The 27,571-nt window shown below is 58.8% G+C and overlaps 8 protein-coding genes across 8 annotated transcripts; 4 read left to right on the forward strand and 4 right to left on the reverse strand.

Moving 5' to 3' along the window:
- Positions 1-902: 902 nt before the first annotated feature.
- Positions 903-2,352, reverse strand: THITE_2077826 (uncharacterized protein). The gene is made up of 2 exons (XM_003652573.1): positions 2,108-2,352; positions 903-2,035 (listed from the first exon to the last, which is right to left on the reverse strand). Exons 1-2 carry the CDS (start codon positions 2,232-2,234, stop codon positions 1,185-1,187), a joined length of 978 nt encoding a protein of 325 aa, XP_003652621.1. The 5' UTR covers positions 2,235-2,352; the 3' UTR covers positions 903-1,184.
- Positions 2,353-3,214: 862 nt separating this feature from the next.
- THITE_2114279 (uncharacterized protein) lies at positions 3,215-4,789 on the reverse strand. Its single transcript, XM_003652574.1, has 4 exons — positions 4,574-4,789; positions 4,288-4,338; positions 4,066-4,234; positions 3,215-3,978 (listed from the first exon to the last, which is right to left on the reverse strand). The coding sequence occupies exons 1-4, from the start codon at positions 4,614-4,616 to the stop codon at positions 3,336-3,338; spliced, it is 906 nt and encodes a 301-aa protein (XP_003652622.1). The 5' UTR covers positions 4,617-4,789; the 3' UTR covers positions 3,215-3,335.
- A 505-nt stretch (positions 4,790-5,294) lies between these two features.
- THITE_119017 (uncharacterized protein) lies at positions 5,295-6,251 on the reverse strand (the record flags this gene model as incomplete). The annotated part of the gene is made up of 4 exons (XM_003652575.1): positions 5,295-5,360; positions 5,439-5,806; positions 5,865-5,905; positions 5,986-6,251. The coding sequence occupies 4 exons, from the start codon at positions 6,249-6,251 to the stop codon at positions 5,295-5,297; spliced, it is 741 nt and encodes a 246-aa protein (XP_003652623.1).
- A 3,680-nt stretch (positions 6,252-9,931) lies between these two features.
- On the forward strand, positions 9,932-11,639 carry THITE_119016 (uncharacterized protein; the record flags this gene model as incomplete). The annotated part of the gene is made up of 2 exons (XM_003652576.1): positions 9,932-11,449; positions 11,583-11,639. 2 exons carry the CDS (start codon positions 9,932-9,934, stop codon positions 11,637-11,639), a joined length of 1,575 nt encoding a protein of 524 aa, XP_003652624.1.
- A 340-nt stretch (positions 11,640-11,979) lies between these two features.
- On the forward strand, positions 11,980-12,357 carry THITE_110780 (uncharacterized protein; the record flags this gene model as incomplete). Its single annotated transcript, XM_003652577.1, has 1 exon — positions 11,980-12,357. The coding sequence occupies one exon, from the start codon at positions 11,980-11,982 to the stop codon at positions 12,355-12,357; it is 378 nt and encodes a 125-aa protein (XP_003652625.1).
- Positions 12,358-13,469: 1,112 nt separating this feature from the next.
- THITE_2114282 (uncharacterized protein) lies at positions 13,470-16,756 on the reverse strand. Its single transcript, XM_003652578.1, has 2 exons — positions 16,531-16,756; positions 13,470-16,472 (listed from the first exon to the last, which is right to left on the reverse strand). Exon 2 carries the CDS (start codon positions 16,372-16,374, stop codon positions 13,570-13,572), a length of 2,805 nt encoding a protein of 934 aa, XP_003652626.1. The 5' UTR covers positions 16,375-16,472; positions 16,531-16,756; the 3' UTR covers positions 13,470-13,569.
- Positions 16,757-18,662: 1,906 nt separating this feature from the next.
- Positions 18,663-24,199, forward strand: THITE_2114286 (uncharacterized protein). Its single transcript, XM_003652579.1, has 5 exons — positions 18,663-18,691; positions 18,785-19,106; positions 19,164-22,686; positions 22,733-23,493; positions 23,572-24,199. The coding sequence occupies exons 2-5, from the start codon at positions 18,855-18,857 to the stop codon at positions 23,839-23,841; spliced, it is 4,806 nt and encodes a 1,601-aa protein (XP_003652627.1). The 5' UTR covers positions 18,663-18,691; positions 18,785-18,854; the 3' UTR covers positions 23,842-24,199.
- A 1,109-nt stretch (positions 24,200-25,308) lies between these two features.
- THITE_2114288 (uncharacterized protein) lies at positions 25,309-27,545 on the forward strand. The gene has a single exon (XM_003652580.1). The coding sequence runs from the start codon at positions 25,598-25,600 to the stop codon at positions 27,320-27,322; it is 1,725 nt and encodes a 574-aa protein (XP_003652628.1). The 5' UTR covers positions 25,309-25,597; the 3' UTR covers positions 27,323-27,545.
- Positions 27,546-27,571: the final 26 nt, after the last annotated feature.

A 27,571-nucleotide genomic window follows, 5' to 3' on the forward strand; every position in this document is an offset into this window, starting at 1 on the left:
AAGAGAAGCGAGAGCTTGAACCAAACACAACGCAGAATCGAGAACAAGAACAAAAACGCTGTTCTCCTGGTGGTCCAAATTTGGCAGAGGTGGCCGCGTGCGAGGGAGGCCCGAAGTGTGCCGGGGGTGGGGATTTTGCTATTTAAGAGTTGCAGGTCGTGGCCGTGTCGGCGGGACCGTGCCGTTGCAGGAACGCGATTTCGTTAAGAGGAGCCCTGTGCAATCGCGCTTGGCGTGTTCCCGGTCCGCCCAGCCAGAGCGCGTCGTTTCCCCGAGGCAGGGCCCATCAGCGCTGACCCAGGGCTTGTTAGTGGCTCAACCACTGAAACAGCGCTGTAGTGCAGGCGGTAACAGCCTTCCCCCCTGAATGACGTGCCTTACGCCCGCATTGCAACTCTTCAATCATGTGCCTCGTTCACGAGGTTCGAACCCCTTAACGAATAATCACTTGAAAATCAAGTGGTAGTTTCTGAAGAGAGCCGCCAAGTATTGAATTGTGCCAGCCATTGCTACAACATTGGCGCTCAAGGGAGACTGGCTCTTATTTTCTCCGTTTTTCCTCCGTCTCCAGCCTCCTGAAAAGGCGGGTTCTCCATCTACACCGAAGACGCGTTTTTTCGTTCCTTCGCTTAAGCAGCCGCGGCATTGGACCCCACAACCAACTCCGGGGGCGGATGTGCCCGCATATTGTCAGGGCACCACACCATGGCAGTTGGAGAGAAGAAAGGAGTGAGCAGGTCTGTCGGGAAGATTTTGCCTCACCGGGGAACGTCGCTGCTTCGGCAAGCAAAGAAAACGGGAGAAAAAAAACACCTGTGTCATGGGTTTTTCGCTCCGTCTCTCCGGAACCCTGCGCGGGACCAGACAGATCCTCCATGCCAACCAGCGGGGCGTGACGGACTGGGAGAAGATTCTCGAGTGCATTACCTAACGGGAATACGACCTGACCTGTGAACTCCATTGCTCCACGTATGTCTCCCGTCCCACAAAGTTCCCTAACCCAGTTCCCGATTCGCCTGGTACCCATCACCGCCGAGACGCGGAACAGACAAACATTTCGCGAGTCGCTGTCCTTCCGCCACAACTACCCAGGCACCCGAACTCCTACCCAGAACCCATGCGCCCAATGTGATGTGACAGGATATGTGCGGTGAAGGGAAACAGAGGGTGATTGTTACAAACCCTCAAAGGTCATCGCCACCCCCCGGCCGCGGGCGCGACGCCGAGCTACGCTTCAGCGGCCCGTAAAACTCGGCAAAGGCCTCCTTCAACAACTCTTCCGACAGCTTCATGTGCTCGCCGGGTGCCGTGCGGAACTTGAGCCCGCCCTTGCGGTCGAGAGCGCGCAGGCCGAGCCAATCCTCCGAGTACAGCTTACGCGCGCGCAGCGGCGTGCTCTCAGTGCCGTTGACCTCGCCGAACCAGGCCGACTCCTTCGGGATGACAGTCTTATCCTCCTCGAACATGTACATGACGAAGCTCTCGAGCTTTTCAATGTTCTTCTTGTACGCCTCGTTCTTCGTCGCCCGCTCGTTGTTGATGTCCGCGAGGAAGTTGGAATGCTCCAGGTACTGCTCGTACTCGTCCGGGTTGCGGTAGTACTGCGCGGGCACCAGCTTGCTCTGCACCGCCTGGCTCCAGACATCGCCCTTCAGCGCGGCCATCGCGATGCGGCAGACCCAGTCGGTCACAGCACATTCACGGAAGGTGGTGATGCCATTGTGCTGCGAGCCGAAAGTGATGAGGCTGCGGACGGGGGGCTTATTGCATCGCTCGACGTAGGCGCGCAGGAATTGGCCGCCCTGGGAGAAGCCGAGGGCATCGATTGCGGGGGCGGTCGACAGGATCGGGTCCGCGGCGATGTCGGCGCAGGCTTTGGCGACATGATCAGTCACGTTGCCCACGAAGGAGTCGAACCGGTCACGCGAGGGGTCATCATCCATGCGAATCGGGTAGACGAAGATTCCGGGGTGGACATCCTCGGCGATCGAGACGACGCGCGCCATTCCCTCGCTGTTGAAGGTGTCGCCAAGGCCTAACCGAAGAGAATCAGCAAACATCACTTTACTTTTTTGATCACCTAGGTTGAATAGATTCGCGCGCTTACCGTGCCAAATCACGAGCGGCAACGGGGTGTCGTCCTCATCCTCGAAACGACGCTCAACGGGCTTCGCAATCGAGGTTGCGACAAGCAGCCCGATAGCGAGCAGCGTCAGTCGGAGAAAGAAGGCCATCTTCAAGAATGCCGGAAATGAAAGAAAGAAAAGCTCGAAGGATATCAGTGCGAAAATACCAGCGAGCGAAGTTGGCAGATCAAAACCATCCACCTGCGGAGAGCTCGGGAAATGGAAGTTGTTGGCGAAGAATGGAGGTTAGACAGCAAGGTGCTTGAGCACAAGGGTCTTATCGGAGCTCCTTTATCAGGACCCCGCTTTTCAAGCTCCACAATTGGCCGCCATGCGCTACAGTGCAGGTTTAAAACACACGCCCCAGCTGCCCCTGGCCAGAGCTCCAAATTCTTCAGCTTCGCTTCCTCCACACGCTGCCAGCGTCTGGGTCAGTGAAAAAGCCACGCGGTATATGTCAACCTTAGTAGGTAAGTTGCTTTGAGTTTGAACTAGTCCGCATCTTAAGAGCACCATGATGATATTAGGTTCCAAAATATGTTTCAAGACGGGGCTGAGATCTTCTGTGATTATAACCACACCTCCTGATGGAGCTCATACTTGTCCTTCTTGCCGCAACGCCAAGTAGGGGCCGAGAACCAGCAGCTAACTCTGTGGCAGTACCCACCCCGCGTTTTCACCGTCCTGGAGCTGGTCTGGTCGCTGGACCGGGGGCATTCTACGTGTACTGGGCGGTTCTTGCCCCACGATGGTGTTTGCAACGGGGCGTCAAATCGGATGGTGTGGCCTCAGCAAGAAGTCTTGCTTCCCCACATGGGTCTGGTGAAGTCACCGTTGTTCATGAGCCTACCAGCAGCAGCAGCCATCATCGGAATCTCTCTTCTTCCCCTCTCGCGTTGATGCCCGCCGCCATCCAGCCTCCCGCAGAGACGCACTGGAAGTTCTGGTTAGACAGGACAAACGCCTGAAGCAGAAAGGGACAGAAGAGAATGAATGCCTGGGTTCCAGGCTGTGCACTCCCAGGCCACCATCAGGCTGCGTAGCCTGTCTGGCGATTCCTACTATGCCTTTCATGTATTATACTTGTACAACGTTGTGCCGAGGTTTCTATGAGGCGTGGTTGTTCGCCAAAATGGTCGTAATCGAGAGGGACACTGGGCACTGTCAATGGGAGGCTGTGGGTTCTTGCCGCAAAACCGCGCCACCCCATCAGACCAACTTCTTCTGCCGTTCCTCCTCCCTCAGCACCCTCTCCAGCTGCGGCATCCCGATCATGCGATACAAGACAAAATCGAACACCCACTCGCCAAACCACGTGCCCAGCCATGCCCCCCTTGCCATGCCACCTGCCCAGAACCAATCGGGCCGCCCAAACCATGCGCGGAATAGCAGCGGCCACTCGGGCGCCAGCGCCTTCTTCACCAGCTTCCTCGCGTACTCGGCCGTGTCCATGGTGGCGTTGTTTTGCGAGAAGGTCAGGCGCCTCTCAAACAGCGCCCTCACGCGCATGTAGATGCTGCCCTCGGGCAGGGTGCGGTGGGGGCGGCTGGCGATCTGCGAGCGCACGGTGCCGGTCATGGCGACCATGACGCGCACGCCAAAGGGCTTGAGCTCGAGGCGCAGCGTGCGCGAGTAGGCCGTGACGGCGCCCTTGCTGGCGCAGTAGACGGAGCCGAAGACGTACGGCGTGATGGCCGCCAGCGACGCGATGTTGACGATCAGCCCGCGCGCCGCGATCAGCTGGTCTGCGAAGGCCTTGCACATGGCCATCACGCCGAACACGTTGGTCTCGAACGTCTCGCGCACGTCGTCCAGGTCGATGTCGGTGGCCGGGTGCGTGTGCGTGCGGCCACTGGCCGGGGGGGAAGTAGTTAGCGCTCAGGGCAAGGGCTAGTCGCGGACATGGGGCAGGAGGGAGGAGCGGCTGAGGGAGACGTACGCGTTGTTGACGAGGATGTCGAGCTTGCCGCCGGTGAGCTTGGCGACTTCGTCGTGGCAGGCCTTGATGCTCTCCGTCTCGGTGACGTCCAGGGGGAGGGCGGTCATGCCCATGGCAGCCATGTCGGAAAGCACGGCTGGGTTACGGGCCGTGGCGATGACGTGCAGGCCTGGTGAGACATCAGCACCGTCAGTTCTCGTACGGGTTCTCAGAGTGCGGTACCCTTGGCGTGAAACTCCAGGGCCAGCGCATGGCCGATGCCGCCGGGCGTGCTGCTCAACGATGCGAGTTAGTTCATCCCTAATCGGGATATCGGGAGCAACTTGGGAGCAAAAGAACTGTATCGGGAGCAACCAAAAGCTACCCGAAGCCGTAACTGGCAAAAGAGATCGGGATTGACGGACCAGCTGCGGTGACATGTTAGCACAGCTTGACTCCCGGTCGGGACTGCTCGCCTTGCCACGGGCCACGGCCTCGGCCCCCAGCCCCAACGACACACGGGTCACGTACCCTGTGATGAGCACCGTCTTTTGGCCTGGATGAGGACCCATGTTCTCAACCAATTCCCACGAGATGCACAAGGGCAGATTAATGAGATGAGCAATTCCGTAGAGAGAACGAAAGATGGACACGGTCGAGAGCTAAGCCGTCAGAGTTGGCACCTGGTGCTCACTCAGCTTTGCATTCTTGTCGTATAACTTACCTTAGATAACGTTACTGCGCCCCACCAGAGCTCCAAACAACCGAGGCACGCCGTAAGGGGAGGGTTAGGGTACTCATGTTCCTTTACCAGCGAGCACATGCTTCTCCCAAAACTCGCACCAGGAATAAGTGGCGATCACGTAAACAAGCGACCCGTTTGGTCTGCCGCTCACCCGGTCCCTGAGCGCCTCTTTAGCCAGAGCAATGCAACCCGCGCGCAAGTAATGCTTGGTTCCGTCCCTTGAGGCTGCGCTGCAGCACCAGCCCCGGCGGCATGCATTGCATGGACTGCAGGTTTCGGCTTTCCCCTGTAAGTTAGAGGTGGAGAGGTCAAGGACCGGGTACGAGCAGACAACCCGATCACGTTGCGGTCATTGTCTCCCCCCGTGGCAGGTCAATCCGGGCGATGCTGCATGGGCAGGATCCTGCCAGTTCATTACTACTCTTGCTTGCTATGGGTATTTCAGTTCGCAATCATTCCTCTCGGGGGATACAGCCCTTCCCCGCGACCCTCCCAACATCAGAAGTCAGCCCCCTAGCACGGAACCTTCCACACAGCCCGCGTCTTTCTCCCCCTCCTTCGTCGCAGCATTCTTTCCGCCCGCCTCGAGGTCAAGCTGCTTCTCGCGCAGGCCGTACAGCACGCTCCCAGACCCGTTAGGGTGGTATACATCACCATCGACGACAACCTCGGGCTCCCCAAGCAGGTACATGTACCAGTAAAAAGTGCCCACAAACAGCGCCCCGCCGACGATGTTGCCAAGCCCGACGGGAATGATGCCCTTCCAGATGTACAGCCCGACGGACAGGCCCGGGGTGCCGAGGTGGATGCCGATGGGGATGAAGAACATGTTGGCGACGACGTGGTCCAGCCCCAGCGCGACGAACGCGAAGGTGGGCCACCACACGCCCGCGAGCTTGGACCCGAGGTCCTTGGCCTGCGTGCCGAGGAAGCACGCCAGGCACACCAGCCAGTTGCAGCCGATGCCGCGCAGGAAGATCTGGTGCCACGCCCGTGGAGGACAGCAACGCCGGTGAACTGCATCGGGATGTGAGTGGTGTCCCCCGCACGCTAGTGTGGCCGTTTGATGTTTAACGAACCATATGCGACCCGGTGAACAGGTCAGCGCCCGTCATCCTACATCATTTCTCACCGTGTCAGCTTCCTTCCTGGAAGGGCCAAGGCTAGCCAGCACAGAGACGGGTCCCGGCACTCACACAATCAGGCACAGGCCGAAGGGGAAGATGAGAGCGGCAATGGTCCGGATCAACCCCGGCGCGTTGGTCTGCATCCACGGGGCCGTGTTGGTGCTCAGGGTCGCGGCACATGCAAAAGCCAGTAGGCAGCCTGCCGACACGGCCGACAAGAATATCTTGTCGAGACGCATGTTGCCCTTCTTGACGCCCGCGCGAGAGACCAGCTCGATGGTCTCGGCGGGCGAGTAGGCTGCGAGGTTAGACACGATGACGTTTGTGGGAGCCATGGTTGATGAACGGCGGCCAACGAACTGACTCTGGCGCCGGAGCATGTCTGGGCGTTGTCGTCGAAGGCACGGTGTTTTCTTATAGACGCCAACCCCCCTGCCATCTCTTGTCCCAACCCAGTGGATCCGAAGCACATATCTTGCTGCGGGCCCGCTCGATCTTGGATCTCCCAGCAGAACCGGCATCGGTAGGATCGCGCAAACCCATGTTGGGGATCGTGATCGTGGGGGGCGGCAGAGATGAATCGGTGAGGAGGACAGCAAGTATCTCGAGTCAACAGTTAATGCAGCATTTGGCAATCACATAACCTCGAATGTCATCGCATGGGAGCGTATTTATCGCCTAGTATAGCTGATAAGAGTTGGCGGGATATTGGCCAGGGTTCGCCTGGATCCATTGGTTCACCGTGTCAATGGAAAAGGTACTGGTATAGATGATCGCTGCTGACTCGAAGCAGGCGCATGGAAGGTTGGGCACCTGTTGTGTGCGCGGGTATGCGCCAGATAAGGGAAGCTGCTGGGTTATGATATAACTGACTCGTCGATCCTCATCGAGTGGGATGACCGGGTGGCCGTCCGTTCCGGACAGGACTGTTTCATCGAGCCTGCTCTCTTTTGTGGCAAGTGTCCTGTGCAAGTTAACCTTAAACGGTGCCGCGGAGATGCTCCGTGCGAATGGCAGTGATAGATCGGCATCTTTAGCGTTTCGGTTGTGAGGATATGGTAACTTGAAGATAAGGACCCAGCGGCGATTGGCCATTCACCGCTCCACTGGAGTTTATTCCGCGAGTGTATTGTGGTAGCCAGCCTCCCGGCTCCAACCTTCAAAGCACCAGCAGAATGCCGCGTTCCCACGACATTGAGCAAGAAACTCAGTGGCCAGCCGGGAGCAGCAGCTTCTACGAGCACGTCCAGCTGCAAAAACACAAACATTGCAACGCATTGCTGCATTGTCGCGAGCTGTCAAGTTCGTCTGTGCCCTGACCATCCTAATGGTGCTCGAGCAGCCGGATGGGGAGTAGGGGCAGGTATTCCGGCACGAAGCCTTGGTTCGCGGTTGAATGTCTTCCCTCCCTGCTGTCTCTCGTGTTCTTGACAGCCGGTAGTTGACTTGCTGCTTCTCGGGAACTTGATCTAAGACTAACCTTTTTCTCTGAATGCGAGTGGCCACTATCTTGGAGACAGTCCAGTTGGGCTAGACAGCAACAGTCACGTTCAAGCAAGTGCCGGTCTGCAGTTGAATTTGATATCCGCCAAGCGATACTTGGGGTGTGTTTGTAGCGAGATCTCGAACCTATATAAGAGCGAGGACAGAATTCTTCGCAGTGTGCTCTCGTGTTTCTTGTGTTTCATTACACGGGGCGTGACGAGACTGCTCGACAGCAACAAACGCCTGCTCAACCCAGCCAAATCCGGGCACTTGTCTCAGCAACCGTTGAGCCTCTATTCCCTCTTCCCGTGACTGCAGGCTTAATTACATGTCTGCCAAAGAAGCATGAGCGGCGACAGCAACAGCCCCTTGTATACGAGTTTGCCGGTCGAGTGGCGTAGACAGATCCTCGTGAGCACCTACCGCGGCCGAACCCCAGCTCCGGGACGGGGCCTACTCCGTACACCTTGGCGAGGATTGATGTTAGTATCAGGCTCAGGGCAATCAGAGCAGGCCACACGCGCTCGGGCGATACAGGTTGGCTGTTTGGCTTGCATGCAAGCTTGGGGCTTCCCAGGCCACTTCCAGTCCCATCGCCCAGGATCACTGGACGGCAGCAAATCCCCAAAGCAGCTATGTCAAGGGGGTTGATGTCCGGAACGCCACCGACACCATCTTCAAGGGGGAATGGCACCTACTGAAGGCGGGGTGCTGCCCTGTCTCCTCCCTGCCGGCGTTTGATTTGACGTCAAGTCGGCCGGTCGAGTAGTTCATGTGCTTCCACGACGCGACGGATCAATCGCGTGCGAGGTGAAAGATGGATAAGGAAGAACGCATCTAGCACTGGCTCCCCCTGTTTAACTATCTCACATGGTTCCAACCGTGAAGCGCTTGTCCGGCCAGCCCGTGGCGGCCTGGGCGACCTTTTCTTTTTCTTTCTTCTTTTCGTTTTTCCTTTTTATACTCCTCCGTAAACCGAGGGTTGAGTTAAACAGACTCCGCACCAATGCCCGTGGCTGACACAGTCGTGGATACTGGGCAGCAGCATCTGTTTGGCCGCAGTGAACGGGTGTCACCGCAAGGAACGACCTCGATGCTGAATGTCTTTGGCTATCTGTTGCAGGGGCTTGAAGTGAGTGTTCTCGTCCCGTCCATTGTTCTATTCAATTGCGACGCCCCCGGTGAGGTCGAGAGACTGCAAGCGCTGATCATGACGAGACTACACTACGAGGCGTCGTTTGTGGTGTCCATCAACTTGTCGGGAAAGTCATGGACGCAAATCCATACGCGAACTTGGCAAGCGCCAACTTGGAACTTACAGCGCAATCTTTACCGTGAACTTACAGAGCAATCGTTGTTGGCGGACTCATTACCGAAGCCTCGCAACTGGAACCGGTTCGTTCTGTCACTGCAGCCCCATGCACCAGTCCCATGGAACTTTTCGGCGGTCTTCTGGGCCTAAACCACGGCACAGAAAAGGAACCTGGAAGAGTGGGGCCGGGGCACGGGCAGCTAACGACCAACCTGAAACCACCGCCACTAGCGGAGGCATCGTGAGCCCTTCAACTAACTGGTCGCCGCAAGCGCGCTGAAGTCCACACCGAGCACCCCCCTCCACTTGCTAGCTCTCCGCCGATGTACGTGCATCTCAGCTCAAGGTCTTGGTCAATGTCCCAAGCCGTGCTGGGAACCGTGCCTTTGCCCAGCTCTTGAATAAGCTGTTCAGCCTCGCGACCGTTGCGGCACACCAGCTTACTTTTATTGCGGATTAATGAGAGATTTAATCCGTCAACAGTACGACAGCGTGCAAGGCCGGGAGACGTGGAATGTCACAGACGGCGATCACAGGCCGGCTCGTGCAGGATCCGGGCGCGAGACTGGCTGCAGCAACTGGTACATCCCCTCGTTGCATCAGGTGAAGTATCATGGTACTGGACGTTTGATGTTGGTGCTGGTTGTGGATGGAGCACAGGCCCGCCTCAAGTTCCTACAAAGGGGCAGCTTGGGTCGGTGGGAATTTAACTGGCGTGGAAAGGGGAGGGGGAGGGGTAGCTGGTGCTGTTTTTGGCATGCGGGATGCTTGTGATACGCTGTGCCGCAGGAGCTTCCTTCGTTAGGCTCTCTCGGGTCTCAAGCACCCACGCCACCATCTGGATTGGTTTGATCCGCCCGGGGGGTTGCTGCATGGGCGGATCTGCCTTGGATCCCACGGAACCAGGGATGTCGTTCACTTCAGTCGGGATGGCTGTCCGGGTGTGTGGGTGCGCATGGTGCGCATGGTGCTCTGCCCCTGCGCCCGGAGAAGGGGGGACGGGATGGCGATGGAGGGCGGCAACTCAATATGTTTGAGGGCGAGCAATAAGACGGGCTGATCTCTGATGGCTCAGCCTTTGCGTGTGCAATGATCTTAAAGCTGATCTTATCCGCGCGCCCGCCAACTCCGGGGAAGACCGCGCGATCACCGACCGCGTTTCTCTCGGTCCCAGCAGGCTGGCGGGGGGATGCGTCAACGCCTCCCTGAGCTAGTTAGATGTCAGCTCCAACTGCAATCCATGGCGGCACGGCGCCGCTAGCTGCGTTAACAACCGTATTTACGCCACCATGTCCCACAAGCTGGCTCTTGACGACCACCAGGTTGCTGTCCCAGTACCCGGCTTTTCCGACGACGGGGCCAGCATCGTGCGATCCGCCCGCTTGGCCGACCAACATCGCCAAGGCTGGTTTTCAGTATTACTCCCCGGCCATCTGTCCCCGCGGCTTTGTCGTCGGTCCCAGCTGTGGCATCACCAAAACACGGACGGCCGAGGGCTTCCCCGCCATTGCGCCCGGAGAGACTGCCGTGTACTGCGTGCCTATCGGGTTGACCTGCACCACAGACACATCTGACTTCCGCGGCGGCGTATGGGGGTTCGCTCGTGATGCGACAACGTCTGGCGCTGCTGTTACGGTTGGACCTGCGCTCCAAATTCGATGGGTCGAAGCCGACCTGACCATGCTCGAGACACATCCCCTCACGCCGGGTCTCAGGCTCGCGGGGACCGAAGCAGCAACCGGAGCCACGCTCCTGACGACCGTGAGGCCGGCAAGCACGAGCACGAGCACGAGCACGAGCATGAGCGTCAGCGCGAGCACCACTAATGCGCCACCGAGACAACAGACAGCAGAGGGCAACCAGGCCTCGCCGACCACTCTGCTCACAGACCCTAAGGCCGGGCCGGAGGAGAGCCTGACGCTGATATTCGAAACCGGGACGCCCAAACAAAGCCCCGGCGCGTCGAATACCGCATTGGGCGATTCCAACGGCGGAGGAGGACTAGGATCGCTAGACCGTGGCACGAGCATCGCGGTCATCGTCGTGGTGACTATCGTGTCCGGAATAATCGTCTGGACGGCAGCGTTCCTCCTGATGCGGCGCTACAAGAGGATCCAGCAACGCACTGGGCCACCATCGAGGGGCTCGAGGGGCACGAGGGGCTCGAGGGGCACGAGGGGCACGAGGGGCACGAGGGGAATGAGAGGCATCGGTGCCGAGCCGGAAAGCGGGCGTCGCGACCCGAGCGCACACTCGGGGGCATCGAAGGCAACCGAGGCAAGTCCCGCGTCAGAGCTCGAGTCGCCCCCAGCTATCGGCAGCACGCCAAATCCGGCCGAGCTCGAAGGCGATATCCCCGTTTCGCCGCCAGCAAGACCATGGCTGCACCAGAGATCCTGGCTCCGAAGCCCGTCTCTGCGGCAGCAGCAGCAGCCGCCGCCGTACTCGTTATACTCCCCACAGTCAATGCCGTCGACCAGGTCAACGCGCCGGACGGTCCGCGAGTCGTTTGGCGAGAAAGCCAATGACCCTGCGGCGGCGCTGCATAGATTGCAAATCCCGAATCCACTGTCGTTTGGACGGCCGTCGCCGGAGTCGGCAAGCCCGAGAAGACGAAGTTTTTGGTGGCTGCCGCGGAGCCCGAGGAGCCCAAGAAGCCCCTTGGCGGCAGCGCGGCCGAGCGCGCAGCCGCCCAAGCCAACACCAAAGTTTGATCTGAGCGTGCGAGATAGCCCGGTGAGAGGGAACGAAGGCAGGTCGAAGAGCGAGGAGGCCAGGTGGCAAGACGACACGGACGGCACGCAGCGTGAAGCGACGCAGTGAAAAGACGAGAGCTGATGGACAATGATCTGCGACGCGACGTTCAGAGCCTGTGGATAACAGCCATGCATACAGCGTTCTTGGCCAGACCGATAAGCTGCGATAAGGGATGACGTTGGCGACATGCCCCGCCCGACCGAGCCACTCTGAACCCCGATCGCCGCACGCTGCGTGATGAGATCGAGGATCGTCTGGACATGACGACGTCCCAACGAATCCCTGAATGAACCCTTTGCAATTGCAGGCGATGAGAAAGGGCCGCAACCAGAATTGCATCTACCACTCTTTTACACAGGTCAATTCCGAACATTAACCCCTCCAACATATCCTCCCCCCGCCGATCTTGGCCATTACTGTCGTCTCCATCCCATTCACCCCGGCAAGCGCCGTGTAAGCCGCACAGCTCACACCACAAGCTCGACAACCCAAAACAAACCGACCCAACCATGCCCAGCACCGAGCAACCCGCTACCACCCCCCCAACAACCGTCGACAGCGGCCTCGCTGCCTCGCTGATCCCTCCACCCAAGCCAAGCACCACCACCACCACCACCATCACCAGCACAACCAACACTACTCCCCCCATCTCCGAAGACCACCCCGGCACCACCAGAACTGGCACCGTCACTCGCACCAGCACTAGCACCAGCGCCGCAGCCGCCACCGCAGCCATGGAGCACACCATGGCCTGGAAACCGGCGCTCGACCGGCGCCAGAGCTGGGACCCGCAGGAGTGGAAGCACGACGTGCAGACGCGGCAGTGCGACGCCTGGACGGGGGCGCGGGCGCGGGCCGGGGCCGGGGGGTTTTCGGAGGCGGGGTAGTCAGTGAGTTCTTTGGGGGAGTGAGCTTCGATTCGGTTGTGGCTTTGCCTTCGGCTTTGGCCTTGGGGTTGAGTATCCGCTCAGCGGTTGTGTTATAAGTGGTGGTGGCAATGGTGGTGGTGGTGGTGGTGGTGGGCTGCGGCGGGATTGGGAGAAAGGTGGGTGGGTGTCGGCACAGGTCCCGGGGTTTATGGTCTTGAACGCTTTCCTTTTTGTTCTTTTTTCTTTTCTTTCTCACTTTACTTCCCTTGTTGTGTCCTTATATTGTATTTTCTGGATTCAGGTCGGAGTCGGGCAGCAAGGGTCGTTCGTGTCGGAGCAAGGGCTGCATGTCCGTCTGGATGGATTGTGACGAGCCTGTTTCTGATCGGAGCTGGCAAGCCAAGGCGGGCCGAGTCGTCTTCAGTTCTTTCACTCGTTTGGGTATCAGTTTACTTTTAGGGCTGAGACCAGCCTGTATGCTGGCGAGATGGCAACAGCGGCTTGGGAACGACTGGTATGACTACAGGGTGTTTCGTTTGTCGATTTGGGATGGACCAGGACGGATACCTGAGCCAAGGCTCAACATTTTCTTGTTCTTAACCTACGTGTAAGATGGCCGGCTACAAGCCAAGATGGCACGGCACCTGGTGCTGGAGGAACAGCGAAGAAAATTCATGTCTACATTCCGTATCATAGCGACAACCAGAATGATGAGTGACACTCATCGCCTGATCGTCTTCCAGTAACGGTGCAATGCCCTCCGCCTTGCCTCGGGACGCTGGCAGTATCGGAGCGACTGCTCGCAGCGCACCAACACTATCCCCTCACAAGCATCTTCTGTTATGGACGTTTACCAAGTAAAGCAGCGAGTTTGATACGTGCATACTAAGCATATACACTCTGTGAGTGGAATGCAGGACGTAAACGACATGATATCCCCCATCCCATGATACCTGAAGTGCAGACTGTGGAGTAGGACGTGTACAAGCGAGGGTGAGCTGAGACGCCAGAATGCTCGTCCTGATACCATCGCCCAATAACCCGAGGTGCCCAGTCAACAGTCAAATGCGCCATAATGCCTCGTGTACACCCATGACCGAGAGAACTCCTGAACGACGAAAGACAAGAGAGGGAATAATAACTAGGAAAAAGCAAAGCAGAAAATGCAACGGCGAGAAAGAACGACGAGAAAGAAACAAGGCCCCTCGTCACATGGCCCGGGTATGTACCTCACAGCCCCTTCGGGCCCTTCCCATTGGATCCCCCAGACTTGAAGTACTCGCTCACCACCCCAACCGAGTACGTGAAACCTGCCAACCAGGCCGCACCGATCGCGACCTTCTTCGTGAGACTGCCCTTCCGCGGCCTCTCGGCCTCCCCTTTCTGCTGCTCGCGGCCGGGCGCCTCGGGACGCCCTGCCTCGCCGTCCGACCGCGCGGCGATCTCCGGCGGCAGGTCATAGTTGACAAAGCCGGTCGGGCTCGCGAACCTGCTCGCGGCGACCACGAAGTCGGTGGGACTGGCGAAGCGGCCCGCGGCGTCGCCGTCGGTGCTGCGCTCGCCGGTCATGTCGATGGGGTTGACGGCGGCCGCGGAAGCAGTGCTCTCGGCACTGGCGGAAGCTGCCGCCGCGCCGGACGTCTTCGGCTCGGCCACAGCCTCGCGCACCTTGCGGAAGATGAGCACGTCGCCGCCGCCCGAGACAATCTCAAAGCCCTGGGCCTGCAGCGGAGCAAAGTGGGGGAAGAACTTGGCTGGGTTGGAGATGCGGAGCAGCACCTCGGCCGGGGTCAGCGGTGCGGTGTTGTCGGGAACGGCGGATGTCGTCTCGGCTGTCTCGATGCACTGCATTGTCGGGTCGTAGACGAGGATCTTGTACAACGCTGGCTCGGCGGGCTGTGCTGGTCCGGCTGTTGGAGAGGCAGCCGCGTTTCCTGTGCCTGGGGCCGCCTTTGTCTGGGTGATCCGTTCAAGCGCCGGCTGCACAGCACCGTCAGATTCCTTCTGCTCGGATGACAGAAGCGGGGAGATCGTCTCGGATGACTCCGTAGCCCAGGACTTGGAGAATTCTTCGGGGAAGTCGCGTACGTAGTTGCCGGTGAGGCCGTTCGACTTGCTGACAAGGCCATCCGCGGCCGTCTCCGCCGCGGGCTGCGGTAGCACCTCCTCGACCCTTGTTCCACTGGGCTCCTCGCTCGCCTCGGCGGCACGAGGGCTTTCACCTTTCACGTCGTACCCCGAAGTGGACTCGGCTGCGCCCTGCGGTTCATCAACCTGGACTGCGTTGCACGACTGAAGGTCAGGGGCAGCCTTATTCTCCTGGAATTCCTGGGGCGGCGGCCGCGTTTCGGCATCCTCGTAGCCGAAGGCCTCATGATTGGCAAGGTCTTGGGCCTCTCTAGCAGCAGCCGCCGCGGCCTCTGCCTCGGCAGCGTATTTGCCGTCAGGCTCATGACTGCGGAAGGCTTCGTATTTCCGAAGATCTGGCGGCTCCGCCGCCGCAGCCGCATGGCTTGCAGCGTACATCCCATCGGGCTCGTGACTCCGGAATGGTCCGTAAGTCGCCAGCTCGCGTTCATCAGGCTTCTCCACAACATGGTTGGCGGCGTATTTCCCGTCAGGTTCGTGACTCCGAAATGGCTTGTACCGTGCCAATTCTGCCTCATCCGGCTTCTGCTCTACGTACGACGCCGCGTACTTGCCGTCAGGCTCGTGACTGAAGAAAGGTCCGCTGTACCTCGCTAGCTCGGCCTCGTCGTGCTTCGGCCACACATGGTTGGCTGCGTACTTGCCGTCGGGCTCGCAGCTGAGGAAGGGTTTGCTGTACTCTTCCAGCTCCGCCTCGTCGGGGGCTTCGGTGTAGTTAGCCGCAAACTTGCCATTCGGTCCATAGCCGCGGCCGGTTTTGTCCTTGCCGTCCTGGCCCAGTTCTGCCAGATCCGCGAGGGAGCCGTGTTCCGCCTTGTACATGCCGTCTGGCTCGTGAGCTTTAACTGGGCCGTATTTACGCAGATCTTCGTACTGTTGGTTCGATTGCTCGCCCGGCGCCTTGCCATCGGGCTCGTTGTGGAGCACGGGGGTGTATCGGCAAAGCTCCGCATCCTCGGTGGGGTTCGTAGGACGGCTCCAAGACCCAGCAGCCATCGAGGCGATGGGTTCATGCTGGTGCCATCGGACACTCTTGTGCTGCTTGCTCAGCGAATCCATCAGGGAGGGCCGAGGCGTGCCGTAATGGCTCACTGCAGGCGGTTTGCTTTGAGGCCTTCCGTCTGACTCGCACGGCTTGTCTTCCTCGTACTTCTTCAGTTCCGCCTCCGGCGGCGGTCCGTCGGAAAAGACCGGGGTATTCTCCGGTTCGGGCGGGTTGAACGACGCGAACTGAGACCGGTATGACTTGAACGTGGTGACCGGGATCTCTACCCCTGAATCCTGGGTGGAGTAAGTGTCGTCCGATGACTTTTTGGGCACCTTGCGGTTCGTAATGGGATCAATGATGTAGTCGACTTCGGCATTCTCCCCTGAGGAGCTGGGCGTGATCGGGACCGTCCTTGGGCTTCCCTTTTCCTTCGACCCCTGGTCTTTCTGACCGCCGAACAGAAGATGCTCCAGAGGCGCCCGCTCGGCGTCCTCGATGTTCCGACCTGGGCGGATGCCTTCCGGATTGTCCGGAGTCTTCCTAGAGGATGCGCCCCTGCTCGTTTTCCGTCCGGCAACCCCGCTATCCTCGTCGTCAGCGGGGCGGCGATCGCAAACGACACGCTTCCAAGCAGATATGGCGTCTTGAAAGTGGCGGTCCTTCTTCCATGACGGGTGCCATCCGAGGTTCTCGCAGTAATTGTATCCAAAGTCCTTCAGACGGCGGTAGATGTCGGGATCGATATACGACGAATAGCGGCGGCCGAAGCGGTAGCCCCGTCGCTGCTCCCGGGGATTGCGAGCGACCGCGGTGGTTCCGATAATGCTGAGCGTCCCTGTATGGACGGATCTTGGGCACCGGGTGCGCCGGGCGAAGGTGGAGGCGACAGTCAACGACATGGCGGTAGACGGATGAGGGTGTGCACCGGTAACATGCCACCTGTGTGTGGTGTGCGGATGTGTGCGAGTGTGCGTGCGTGCGGCTACTCGGCGGCGATCTTATAGTGTCAGGACGGGCGTGATGGAAACTCCGGCACATGTGCTTGGAAAACTCACTGGACGAAGGCCACTGATAGCCCACGCTGATGTCATGTGGCAGTCGGCGCTCCAAATGTTCCCAGTGCGCGTCGCTTCGCCTAAACGATGATCGAGGTGTGCTGCAACTCTCGGGAGACGTGAGGGGATGGAGTGTGGCCTTGCGGCAGTTATTGAGCGTTTTTCGCAGGACTCGCGGCCTCCAAGATGAAGGGCGGGATCGTGGGCCGACCACAGGACACAGTAAGTGATCGTCTCTCACATGCCTGTGGTGGGCCAACCAGGCGAGCCAACCCGCAGCCACCCGGAGGCTCTGATTCGACGGTTGCGGCTAACACGGCCCAGAGACCCTGACGACCAGTGGACCCTTCGCTTTGACAGCCACTGACGTTGCAAGACCGCTGCTGCTTAGTTTGCGGGGTAACTGCCTGGAAATGAGATAAGCCTGCCCGACTTAGGCGGAAGCTCTGGGAACACCGAGAGTGGTAATGCTTGAAACAGTGTACACGTACGGTTTTCACCCTGCAGCTTCTCTTAGGTACATGTGCACAGAATGCCGCAACTCAGGTTGTTGTGCAAGCCGTACTGGGCACATGTTTCGTACCTTACATTCACAAACGGCAGTGCGGGGCGCGCCGATCGCCCCTCACAACAACCAAGATGCTCGCAGTAGAGGTATGCACTAGTGTAAGTGCAAGATTGCGAAACCGCCAACCGGCGTGAACTGAGCATACCTACTTGACGATCTCATCGTAGCTGTTAGTTTACGATTCACGCCCTTAAGAACCCGAGATGTTCCGTGGTCACGGTCTCCACGCAGTACGGATTATCTTGGCTTCGGTGTCTGCGATGAGTGCGAGAGACGGATGGCTGAAACAGCTGCCCCACCAGTGACGTCATTCTTCACGCGCTAGCGTTCATTTCAGAAACGCCCACCTCCATGGGGGAGAATCAGGCATCGCGGCCCCAAGTGGAAACCGGCCTCCGTTGAGAGGAGACATGCAGAAAAGTATAGCAACATGCGATCGAAGGTGCAATTGAAGACCACTACTCCGTAAACTGCTAGTGTGGCCACAGGTTAAGAAATAGTAGGTCAGCCTAGGGTGGCTCCTGCGCACCAGCCGAAGTATTGACGGGATCTGGTCAGTGCGACACTCTGGACTACGGTGAACCGTTGGTTAGGTAGGTATGCTGTAGCCGACCGGAGCACTCCGCGGATACGGCCGAGTCCGTGAATATGGCTCTGGGGGATATATCCGAATCATTCGTAGCTGGAGCCTTTGAACTGGCCGTACGGAGTAATCACCGTATCTAAGGTGTCTCCAACCTATTACCGAGCAGGATATCGGTTGCCAAATGGAAAGGCCTAATGGAAGATTTGATGAAGACAGCTTCTAGGTACGTTAGTTGATATGTGATTGGTGAAATTGATAGTTTCAACCGGTAGTAATGTGTTGTACCTCTGAACCGCTGGATGCCGCCACGCTGGTGCAATAGACGGAGTCAAGTTCACTGCAAGATTCTTTGGTGGGCGATTCAAGGGATAAAGCACAGTTTACTCGAAGGCTTTTGGTTCCGTGGAGTCGTTTCGTAAGATGGGACGTAGGATTCCTTTAGGCCGGGGAGTTCTATCTGACATCCATTGATGGGCTTCGCCTTCGTCGGGGATGAAGAGGTCTACCGCGCTCTCACTGCCGAGCACACAAGGCAATGAATGACGCTTTGGTGCTAGGTGTTCCGGAGACCTGGTAACGTAACCGTACATGACGACGTATTATGCCGTAATGCCCCGCACGCCCACCCCTGCGGCGCCGTTTGGTGCTTACCTTACCTTAAGCAGGGAGGCACGTAATGTACTGTACGGTACGGAATACATAAGGTACCTTACCTAATGTGAGCCCCGCCTCAAGTGCGCTAACACCCTGCCCCACCAAAAGCTGCTTGCCGGCTCAGTCACGCCGAAGAGCCACAGCACGGGATCGATGCTGTCGCGACAGCCACGGGCGACAAATTTGAAGCCTCCAGGACAGGCCCAGCAGTTTTAGGCCGATAACATTACATGCTGGAGCGCGCTCAGCTTACGCCACAGCTTCACCGAGCGGGCAGGCGACTCCTGCGGCGAGGTTGACCGTTGAACCGAAGCTTGGAGTAGAAGTGGCTGTCGCTGGTTTCTGCCTGCGCTGTGAGTAGTTGCCCAGTCTTCTCGGTCCTTTGATGGCATGGCCAAGTCACCAACCTCACCACGCGTCTTAGAGAGATACCTGACCCGCCGCAGCTCCCGCTTCTTGAATCTTCGTGTCGGGCCGTGACTCGACACTGGACGAGCGAGTTCTCGAGCAGCAAACATGTTCCCAAGCAATGGCAAAGGGGCACAAAAGGGGGGATCCGTTGGCTTCGGCGCCTCCTCGACCACTCTTTCATATCTCACTCCTCCTCCCGACTTCTCTGGCATCCCACAGGAGATCGTGGTCCCTTGCAAGAACCTGTTAAAGAAGGCCAGCACAACAAAAGAAAAGGCGCTGCAAGACATCCTTGCCTATGTACAGGGTCTCGGGCCTGACGGACACGGACTGGGTGAGCCAGTGATCGACGCATATGTTCGTTTAGTCTGTCGATACCCTTCCGCGCTCGGCCTGCTGCTCACCCTCTGACAGGTCGAGCTCTATCCCCGGCTGTCGATCGACGACTCAGCTCGAGTCCGGGAGCTCTCTCACCAGCTCCTTTTCCACCTCCTCAGCGCGGCAAAAAAGCGCATGGCCAAACGACTCCCGTCCTTCGTTGGCGCGTGGCTCGCTGGCACGTTCGACAGAGACAAGCGCGTGGCACGAGCCGCAAGCGATGCGTTGACTTCGTTTCTTCAGACAAAGGAGAAAGAGGCGGCGTTCTGGAAGGCCGTGCAGACTCGAGCGCTCCAATTCGCCATCGAGGCGATCAATGAGACACCAGACACGCTGAGCGACGAGCGGTCCACCACGAAACAGGATTCTGAGGCGAAATACCATCGAGTTGTCGGCGCCAGCCTATCTCTGGCCTTGAACCTTGTGAGGAAAGGGGATATTGAGGCTCTGCAGGACGACTTGGGTCGCTACCTCGACGCGGACGCCATCTGGACTACGCCTAAAGCCGAAGATGCCTTCGTGAGGAGGGCATTCTATCAGCTCCTGCATGCGCTGATCGACACCAAGCCCAAGCTGCTGGAGCCACGGCTGCAGCAGGCCGGAAAAGCCCTTGTTGCGGACGGCCTGAGAACGACGCAAACGGGTTCGGCAACGGATCTTCTGAGGGTCTTGGCCTCGATGACTGCGCGTTTCCCGCAGGTATGGGGCACTCAGAAGCATCCGCTCCAACGGCTTCAGCAGTTCGTCTCCAAGGGCTCCCAGGGCGGTGCAGAAGAGTACTGGCACGCTCTGGACCAGCTCCTCCTGTCACTTCGGGAGCGGACGCCGTCGGTCGAGGTCATCTCGGCCTTCCTGGCTTCCTTGAGACAGGGCATCGCGGAGAGACTCGAATCTCGCACCGGTCGCAATCAAGCCTTTCAGTCATATGCCTGGGTGCTTGAGTTGTTCTTGGGTGATGTACCCCTGGGCGCCAGTTTCCTCGAGGATAACCTCTCTGGTCTCACGAGCCAGTATCTGCATCCCACCCCCGGGTCACCGTTACCCACTCCACAACGACCCGACTCCCTGGCAGAGGCATGGATCATTGTAGGACGGCACCCGAACGATGAAACCCGCAAAGCCGTGGCTGAGGAGTGGCAGAAGCTGGCAAGCGCATTTCTCTCGCGCATGTCCAACTCTCTGCCCGAGGTTTCTGAAGGCTATCAGAAGTCCCAGACCTCCATTGCTTCTGAAGGAGAGCGTTGGTTTGCATTCGCCGCCAGCGTTCTTTCCAGGGAGCATGATAAGAACGGGTCACTGCCCGATGTGATCGCTGCGTCGTCGCGCGATGTCTTAGATGGGGCACTCAGTCTCCTTACCAGGAGAAACTTCAAGCCGTTTGGCGCTGCCTCCGTCATCCAGTCGGCCTTCAGACATTTACCCGTTGTCTGTTCTGACAACAACCTTCTCGCCTCACTTTTTCCCGTTGAGCGCATCGATACGTACCGGTTTATTGCTGCATCTCCATCGCTCCCATACCTTGTCTCTGACCTTCACACTATCTCGGACGGAACGGGCCGTTTTGGGGAGATCTGGACCTCACTTACTGAGGCGGCGCTCCAGCTTTCCGACCCTCCGTCGGTTGTCTCTTCAGTTCGGGTACTTGTGGCGATTCCTTCAGTCGCCACATACGCGCAGAAGCTCCCAGCCTTACAGAGCTTCCTTGTATCGGCGTGGAAACAATATGCCGATGGCGGGACTTTGGCTGCCTTGAAGGATCTCTGCGAGGCGTCCTTGACGTTTGATATTCTGACGGGTGAAACCACGAGTGTGATTGCAGCGGAGATCGTCTCCTGTTTCGATAGTCAGGAAACATCCCATCCGGCGGTTGCTGCTCTCGAGGTCATCCTGCAGAAGAAGCCCGAGCTCCTGCACGCAAACTCGGACCTGCACGTGCAACTCGTTACGAAGCTCCTTTCTCTCACTGAGCTAGCGGACCAAGATCTGGCGGAGAAGGCCAGGAGTCTAAAATCGCTACTCGACAAGCAGCCTACAGAGCAGAGCCATGTCGCCAGAATTCTCGAAACTCACCTGTGCGAGGCTGGGCCCTCTTCTCTCGGGATCGACACCGTGGTCCAGCAAGCGCTGACGGCCCTCAACTCTGGAGCTGTACCCGCGGAGGACATCTTCCCAAGCTCGACTGTATGGATGAATGAGCTCTCTAGCTTCCTGGCAACTCCTCCCAGCCCTACGCTGTCGCTGACGAGCAGTATGGGAGGCACATACTTCTTGGTCCAAGGCGACCGAAGCCTCCGAAAGCCGTCAGCAGGTCGGGACAGCAGCGGCCGCTCAATTCCTGCTAGGATGGCCCTATTCACCGCCAATCTGCTCTCTCTTGGCGTTCAACTGTCCTCTCTGCCCCCAGAGTTCCAGTTGGAACTCGTCTACTTACTTTGTCTCACCGAAGCGCTCACCAGTGACCACCTTTCTACGGCACAGACCGATGGCTTATGGACTAACGGCTTTGAGAATGAGTCCGAAGCGCAGGAATTCTGTGAACTCAGCTCGGCGGCTGTTAGTGGCGTTGTCGCTAGCTGCGGCAGTTGGGTGAGCTGGGATATGTCCGGCGATTCCCTGGTGGAACGCTTGATCAACTTCATGCTCCGCGAGGCCGTTGGGTCAAGTCCCAGAGCATTTTACACTTCTAAGGCTCTGAGCTCTCTCTTCCAGTACTTACTCAAGGTACACGGGGGCCCGCCTACAGCGCTCGAGGCATGGCTAGCTAGGCTGGGCGTGATGAGGGTCGCGCCCAACACCACGCTCGTCACGGCTGCGTTCCTGACCGGGTTTGGCGAGGCCCTCGCGTCCTCCAATGCGGTGTCGACGCTCTGCGCCCGTCTCATCAGCGAAATCCCGGGCTTCGCTGACTTCTCCAACCCACGCACCCTTCCGACCTTGGTTCTGCTCAACCTCTGCATGGATGTCTACGAGGCTGGTAAGGCACCAGTTGAGACACGAAAGCAAGTTCTTGCCTTGCAGCAGTTCACAAGATGGATGGATACGCCAGAGGAACTGGGTTATAAACTCGCTGCCGAGACTTGTAAAGCCGTTGCAAGGGTCCTCCCCGCCGCCCAGGATACCTACGGTCCGTACTGGGACCAGGCAGCCGAGTATTGCATCTGGTTGTGGAAAAGGGCAGCCAACGACAGACATGAGGAGAGGCTGCCGTACATCTTCGCTTCATTGAAGTTGATGCAGGCGTTCCACGCAGCGGAAGACCTAAACGATGACCTCGTGGACGCTCTGAAAACCCACCGCGAAGCCGAGTCAGCGGCGCTGATCGCCCTTCTGGGCATTCCTCGCGAGGCCACCGGCGACATGCCCAGCCAAGTTGTTGATGCGCTACTCGCGAGAGCGGTGAGCCGGATACCCAACGTGAGGCTTGAAGATCTCGCGGATATCTACGAATCAGTTGCCTCGGAATCCCGGGAGATACAGAAAGCCGCTTTCGGGTTACTCCACAAAGCCTTGCCGGCCGCGCAGGAGGACATCAACCTTGCCGTTGTCATGGACAAGAAAGGTATGTGGCCCATCTACCGCGTGGCAACCCCTGCTGACTTGAGTAGCTGCCTCCCTGCCCAACGAGTTGCTCTCCCTGCTCCTGAACGCCCCCAACCCCGACGACTACTCGGACGAGGAACTCGCTCGATTTCCGGTAGCCATCCGTTCATACTTGCTTGCCTGGCATCTCGTTTTCGACGCCTACAGCACGGCGTCTTTTCGAGTTCGCAACGACTACACCGACAACCTCAGGAGCGGGAAGCACCTGGACCCGCTGCTCCACTTCATGGTTGATGTTCTCGGCCACGGTCTCGCGCGGGCGCTTGACCTCGACAAGGAAGGATTTACGGCAGAGCACATCCGCTCCTACAGCATCGACCTTGCCGACTCGGAACCGGCCGAACGAGACATGAACTGGCTGCTTATCCACCTCTTCTACCTCATCCTCAAGTACATCCCGGGCCTCTTCAAGATGTGGTACCTGGACTGCCCCTCCAAGCAGACCAAGAACACGATCCAGCTGTGGATGCAGAAGTTCTTCTCGCCGCTCATCATCTCGGATGCTCTGGATGAAGTTGTGGAGTGGGCTTCCAACCAGGAGACGGGGGACCCCGACACGCAGGAGATAGTTGTCAAGGTCAGCAAGGCGATGCACGAGATCACGGCGGGCTATCCGGTTGATGACGACGCCGCGACCATCTCTCTGCACGTGCCAAAGTCGTATCCGCTGGATCCCGTGGACGTGGTCAGCGTCAAGAGGGTCGCTGTCAAGGAGGACAAGTGGCAGGCGTGGTTGAAGGCGACCAAGGCGGTCATCATGTTCGGGGTAAGTTGTCCGCGCACGACATGTTCTCCCCCATCCCCCCACTTCCCTCTGATGCTAATGACATTATGCTTCGCGCAGAACTGCAGCCTAGTCGACGGGCTGATGGCCTTCCGCCGCAACATCTTGCTGGCCATGAAGGGCCAGGAGGAGTGCGCCATTTGCTACTCCATCATTGCGCCGGACAAGACGCTGCCGGACAAGAAGTGCGGCACGTGCAACCACTACTTCCATCGGGTGTGCCTTTACAAGTGGTTCCAGAACAGCGGGCGGAACACTTGTCCGCTGTGCCGGAATGCCATTGACTACTTGGGCGCGGATACGAAGCGGAGGCGGCCGGAGCATGAGTAAGCTAAGAAAGGGATTTGGCCTTCGTGGGGTGGGGCTGGGAGAGACAACCGGAGCATGAGTGAGAAAGGGATTTCGCTTTGCTTGGATGGGTTTGGGGCGGGAGGGACAACCCACGGATGTACTGGATACTCAGTCCGTGTTAGGGAAGCCGGCCCTTCAGTGGGATGCCGAGGGAGGACTTCAGGCTTTGCGTTACCCTGGTTTTCCCAGCTCGTTCTGTGTGTCAACGGAGCGCGAGCGAGTAGAATTCGGCAGGATATCCTGTCAGACCGCTGAGCTAGATAAAAACTTGTGGGGCATCAATCTGTTATTGAGAGTCTTGTGGCTCCGTACCTATTTTCCAACGTATCCGCACTACCGATCCGATTCGAGATTCAAGTTTCGGCCGGCGATAGCGTGACAACGGCGATGACCCGGAGTTCAGCGATGGCACTTGCCTGAAACGCCAGTTCATGGATATTAGGGCCTACTTGCGTGTGTCTGAAAGGTATTGGGCAGTCGACCAGCCGGGCCCTTTGTCGCGCGTCTATCGACACACCGGGAAATGTCGACGCACACGACCTTAGTCAAAACGATCGAAATTGGCCGACATCCTCAGGATCCTGCGCACCTACGACAAGCTCCACGGGATTCTGATCCTGCTCAAGCCGAATGCGGCCCGCCTCAACGTCATGTTCCGCTTCTGCATCAAACAGCTTCTTACCCAACTGCGCCGGAATGCTGCGAACAACATTGTCTTTGGGTCCATCAACACACGGGGGTCTAACTACAAGCCTGGTGACACTTGCAAGCCGCTCCAGCAACACGGAAGCGTCTCTCACACAAGACCACACCGCAAGCCAGCGAGGGGGCAGCTGCAACTCACAACGTGACCCTGGCACCCCAGCTTCCGCGAGGGTGGGGGGGTGTTTGCCAGCGCAAAACAAAAGCCGATGGGCTGCTTTGCCCGTCGATAGGGAGTCAGAGTCCAGCTGTTGGGATATTTTTCTCCAAAATCAAGTGATGTTCGGTTGATAGACCAGCACACTGTTTGATGAGTAGAATAATCCCGTTTTCCCAGAGTCCATTGCCTGTCTCATTCCGAGACCAGCCCGAAGCCCAATCGCGGCTTGCAGTCTCCTCCTCGACCTCGTTACCTGGAAACGTAAACAAAGCAACGCCAAAGCCGCGGTCAGGAGCGAGTCATGTTGGGGGTGGCAAACAAATATACTCGAGGGTATCAGCAATTCCGGTTTCCAAACAGCCCCAACGCATGACTGTCAAATGGTTAGCTAACGTCGCTTCTGACAGAGCCGGACAGGCTGAGGCTTCGGGGATCCGCGGGATTCGGCTGCGGCTCGCTTGGCGCCCCCTGTTGCCGTTTTGGGCGGCGATCCTCCTGCGGAAGCGCCGTCACTGCGCAGGTTACCCCTGGTTGCTTGGGACGATGAAACTGTCGCTGTCCCGAAAAACTGGACCCGCTCCTGTCTCGCTGGCACTATAGGATGCCGTCGCGTATCTTGCTGCCCACATCTGTGCCTCGACGCGCCTGGTTGTGCATCGTCGATCAGACGGCAGGAAACCGTGAAAGAGCCTTTAGGCAAGGCCCTCCTTCCGTCCTTGCTTCTCCCCTTTTCTCTCTCTTCTCTCAGCCAGGCCAAGATGTCTTCGATCTGAAGGCTTTCTGCACCTTGGCAACCGCCGCTTTCGTTTCTTTCGGTGTTTTTGTTCTTAATTTCATCTTCATTTTCCATTTCTGCTTCTTCTTGGTGCGACGATGCTGGTCATCCGCATTCTTTGGCTGCAGGCCGTGCTGGCCGCGGCCCAGCTTGGCTTTGTGGAGGGAGTGTTGAAGAGGAGGGACGCGGCCAACAGCTCAGCTGTCGAGGGATCGGGCTCGTCGGGGAAGGTTTCGGCGGCGGGTCTTGTGGATGGATTGGTGGGCAACGGCGTAGCAGCAGCGACAAGTGTTCTCGGCCCAATTCTCGACCCAGTGGCGGGCCCAACGGGCTTGCTGGGAATTGGCAACGCGGCGGCGGCCACTACGTCGGCCGAAGCCCAGGACCCACCGGCTACCGGCTCTCCCGATCCAAGCCCCGACCCGGCAGCGAGTGAACCGGCGAAAACTCCGGCGGAGTCCGTGGCGCAGACCGCAGCGCAGACCTCGGCGCCGGAGCAAACAACCCAGGGACCGACCCAGGGACCGATTCCGGACTCGACCCCGGCAAGCTCAATACCCACCCCGGAGCCGACTTCTGAGCAAGCCCCGGCCTCGGCAACCGAACAGGCCCCGCCGGCGTCAACAGCGAACCAGCAAGCGCCCGGAGCCCAGCAGACACAACCAGTTGCTCCTCCTGCTCCTCCGCCGGAGTCTACACAAGAGGCGTCGACCGTGCCGGCCCCGGCCCCTGCCCCAGCATCTTCAACTTCCGCTGCTGCCGCAGCCCCGGCCCCTTCTTCCGCAAACGCAGGTGTGGCTTCTGCTTCCACTCCGGCAGCCGCCCGCCCGCCCGCCGACTCTTCTGCTGGTCAATCCAGCCCAGCGGCATCCACAGCAGCCCCCGCAGCAACAACGGCCGAGGCAGCCCCGACGGATGTGCAAACATCCATCCCTGCTCCTGCCGAGCAGCCTTCCGAGTCTGCGTCTCCCGTCCTTACTCTAATCACCGTCGGTGGCTCGACGCTCACGTCCGTTTTCGTCCCGGCGGCGCCCACGGGCGCCGTTGCGGCCGTAGACGGTGTCGACTCAGGCAACTCTGGCCCCAACGCCTCCAACTCCAACACCAGCGACGGTAGCATCGACAGCAGCACCAACACCAATACAGCCCCCACCCCCCAAAACACCAAACCCAACACGGCTCCCATCCTCCAAAACACCAACGGCGAGCCCAACACCACCGTCGACGACACCAACACCGACACCTCCTCCTCCTCCTCCTCCTCCAACGGCAACAACAACAACAACAACAACCCACAAACCACCCCCTCCCCCTCTTCACAAGGCATGTCCCTGGCAACCAAAATCGGCGTCGGCGTCGGCGCCGCAGCCGGCACCGTCCTCTTGGTGGTGGTCATCACCTTTGTCCTGTGGAAGCGGCGCATGAGCCTGGGCCGGCGGTGGCGGCGGCAGCGGTCGTCGTCATCGCTGCTGAACGGCGGCAGCGGCGGAGACAGCGAGCGCGGCATGAGCCCGACGCCGGAGGAGAAGGCCAAGCTGGACTGGGAGAGCGAGCACGACGTGGCGTTCGACTTTGGCGCCTTCTTCCGCGGGAGGAGTGTCAGGGGGAATGCTCCGGCTGCGGCCGCGGCCACTGGTGCCGGTGGGGAGGCGGTCGGTAATGGTAGTGGTGGGGGTAGCGGTGGTCTGGGCGAAGGTGATCGGTTGCCCGTCTTTGAGGTCCCTGCTGTGTCGGCGACGCAGCCGAAGCAGCAGGGGGTTGTGGCGGAGTTGGATGCGGGTGGCGTGTCCGAGTATCGGGGGATTGTGGGAGTTGGGAGGTGACACGGAGTGGGAGGATGATAAACAGGCATGTTACAGCACGGTCCTGGGTGGGCAGGGCTGAAGCTCGAACATGCGATTGCGTGTGGGGAGGGGGAGGTTGAGTAGGCGCGAGATCCGAACGAAGGAGTGTGAAGATTGCCCGGATTACAGGTTGGAAAGGTGCAGTCCTTGATTGTGGTAGGTCACCGAGTAATGTTTTCTGCCAGGGTAGGCTACAAAGCGAGGGAGGATGGAATCTGGAAAACCTGT

The sequence above is a fragment of the Thermothielavioides terrestris genome, chromosome 2 (genome assembly GCF_000226115.1).
Source record: "Thermothielavioides terrestris NRRL 8126 chromosome 2, complete sequence".
In the NCBI taxonomy this organism is placed as follows: domain Eukaryota; kingdom Fungi; phylum Ascomycota; class Sordariomycetes; order Sordariales; family Chaetomiaceae; genus Thermothielavioides; species Thermothielavioides terrestris.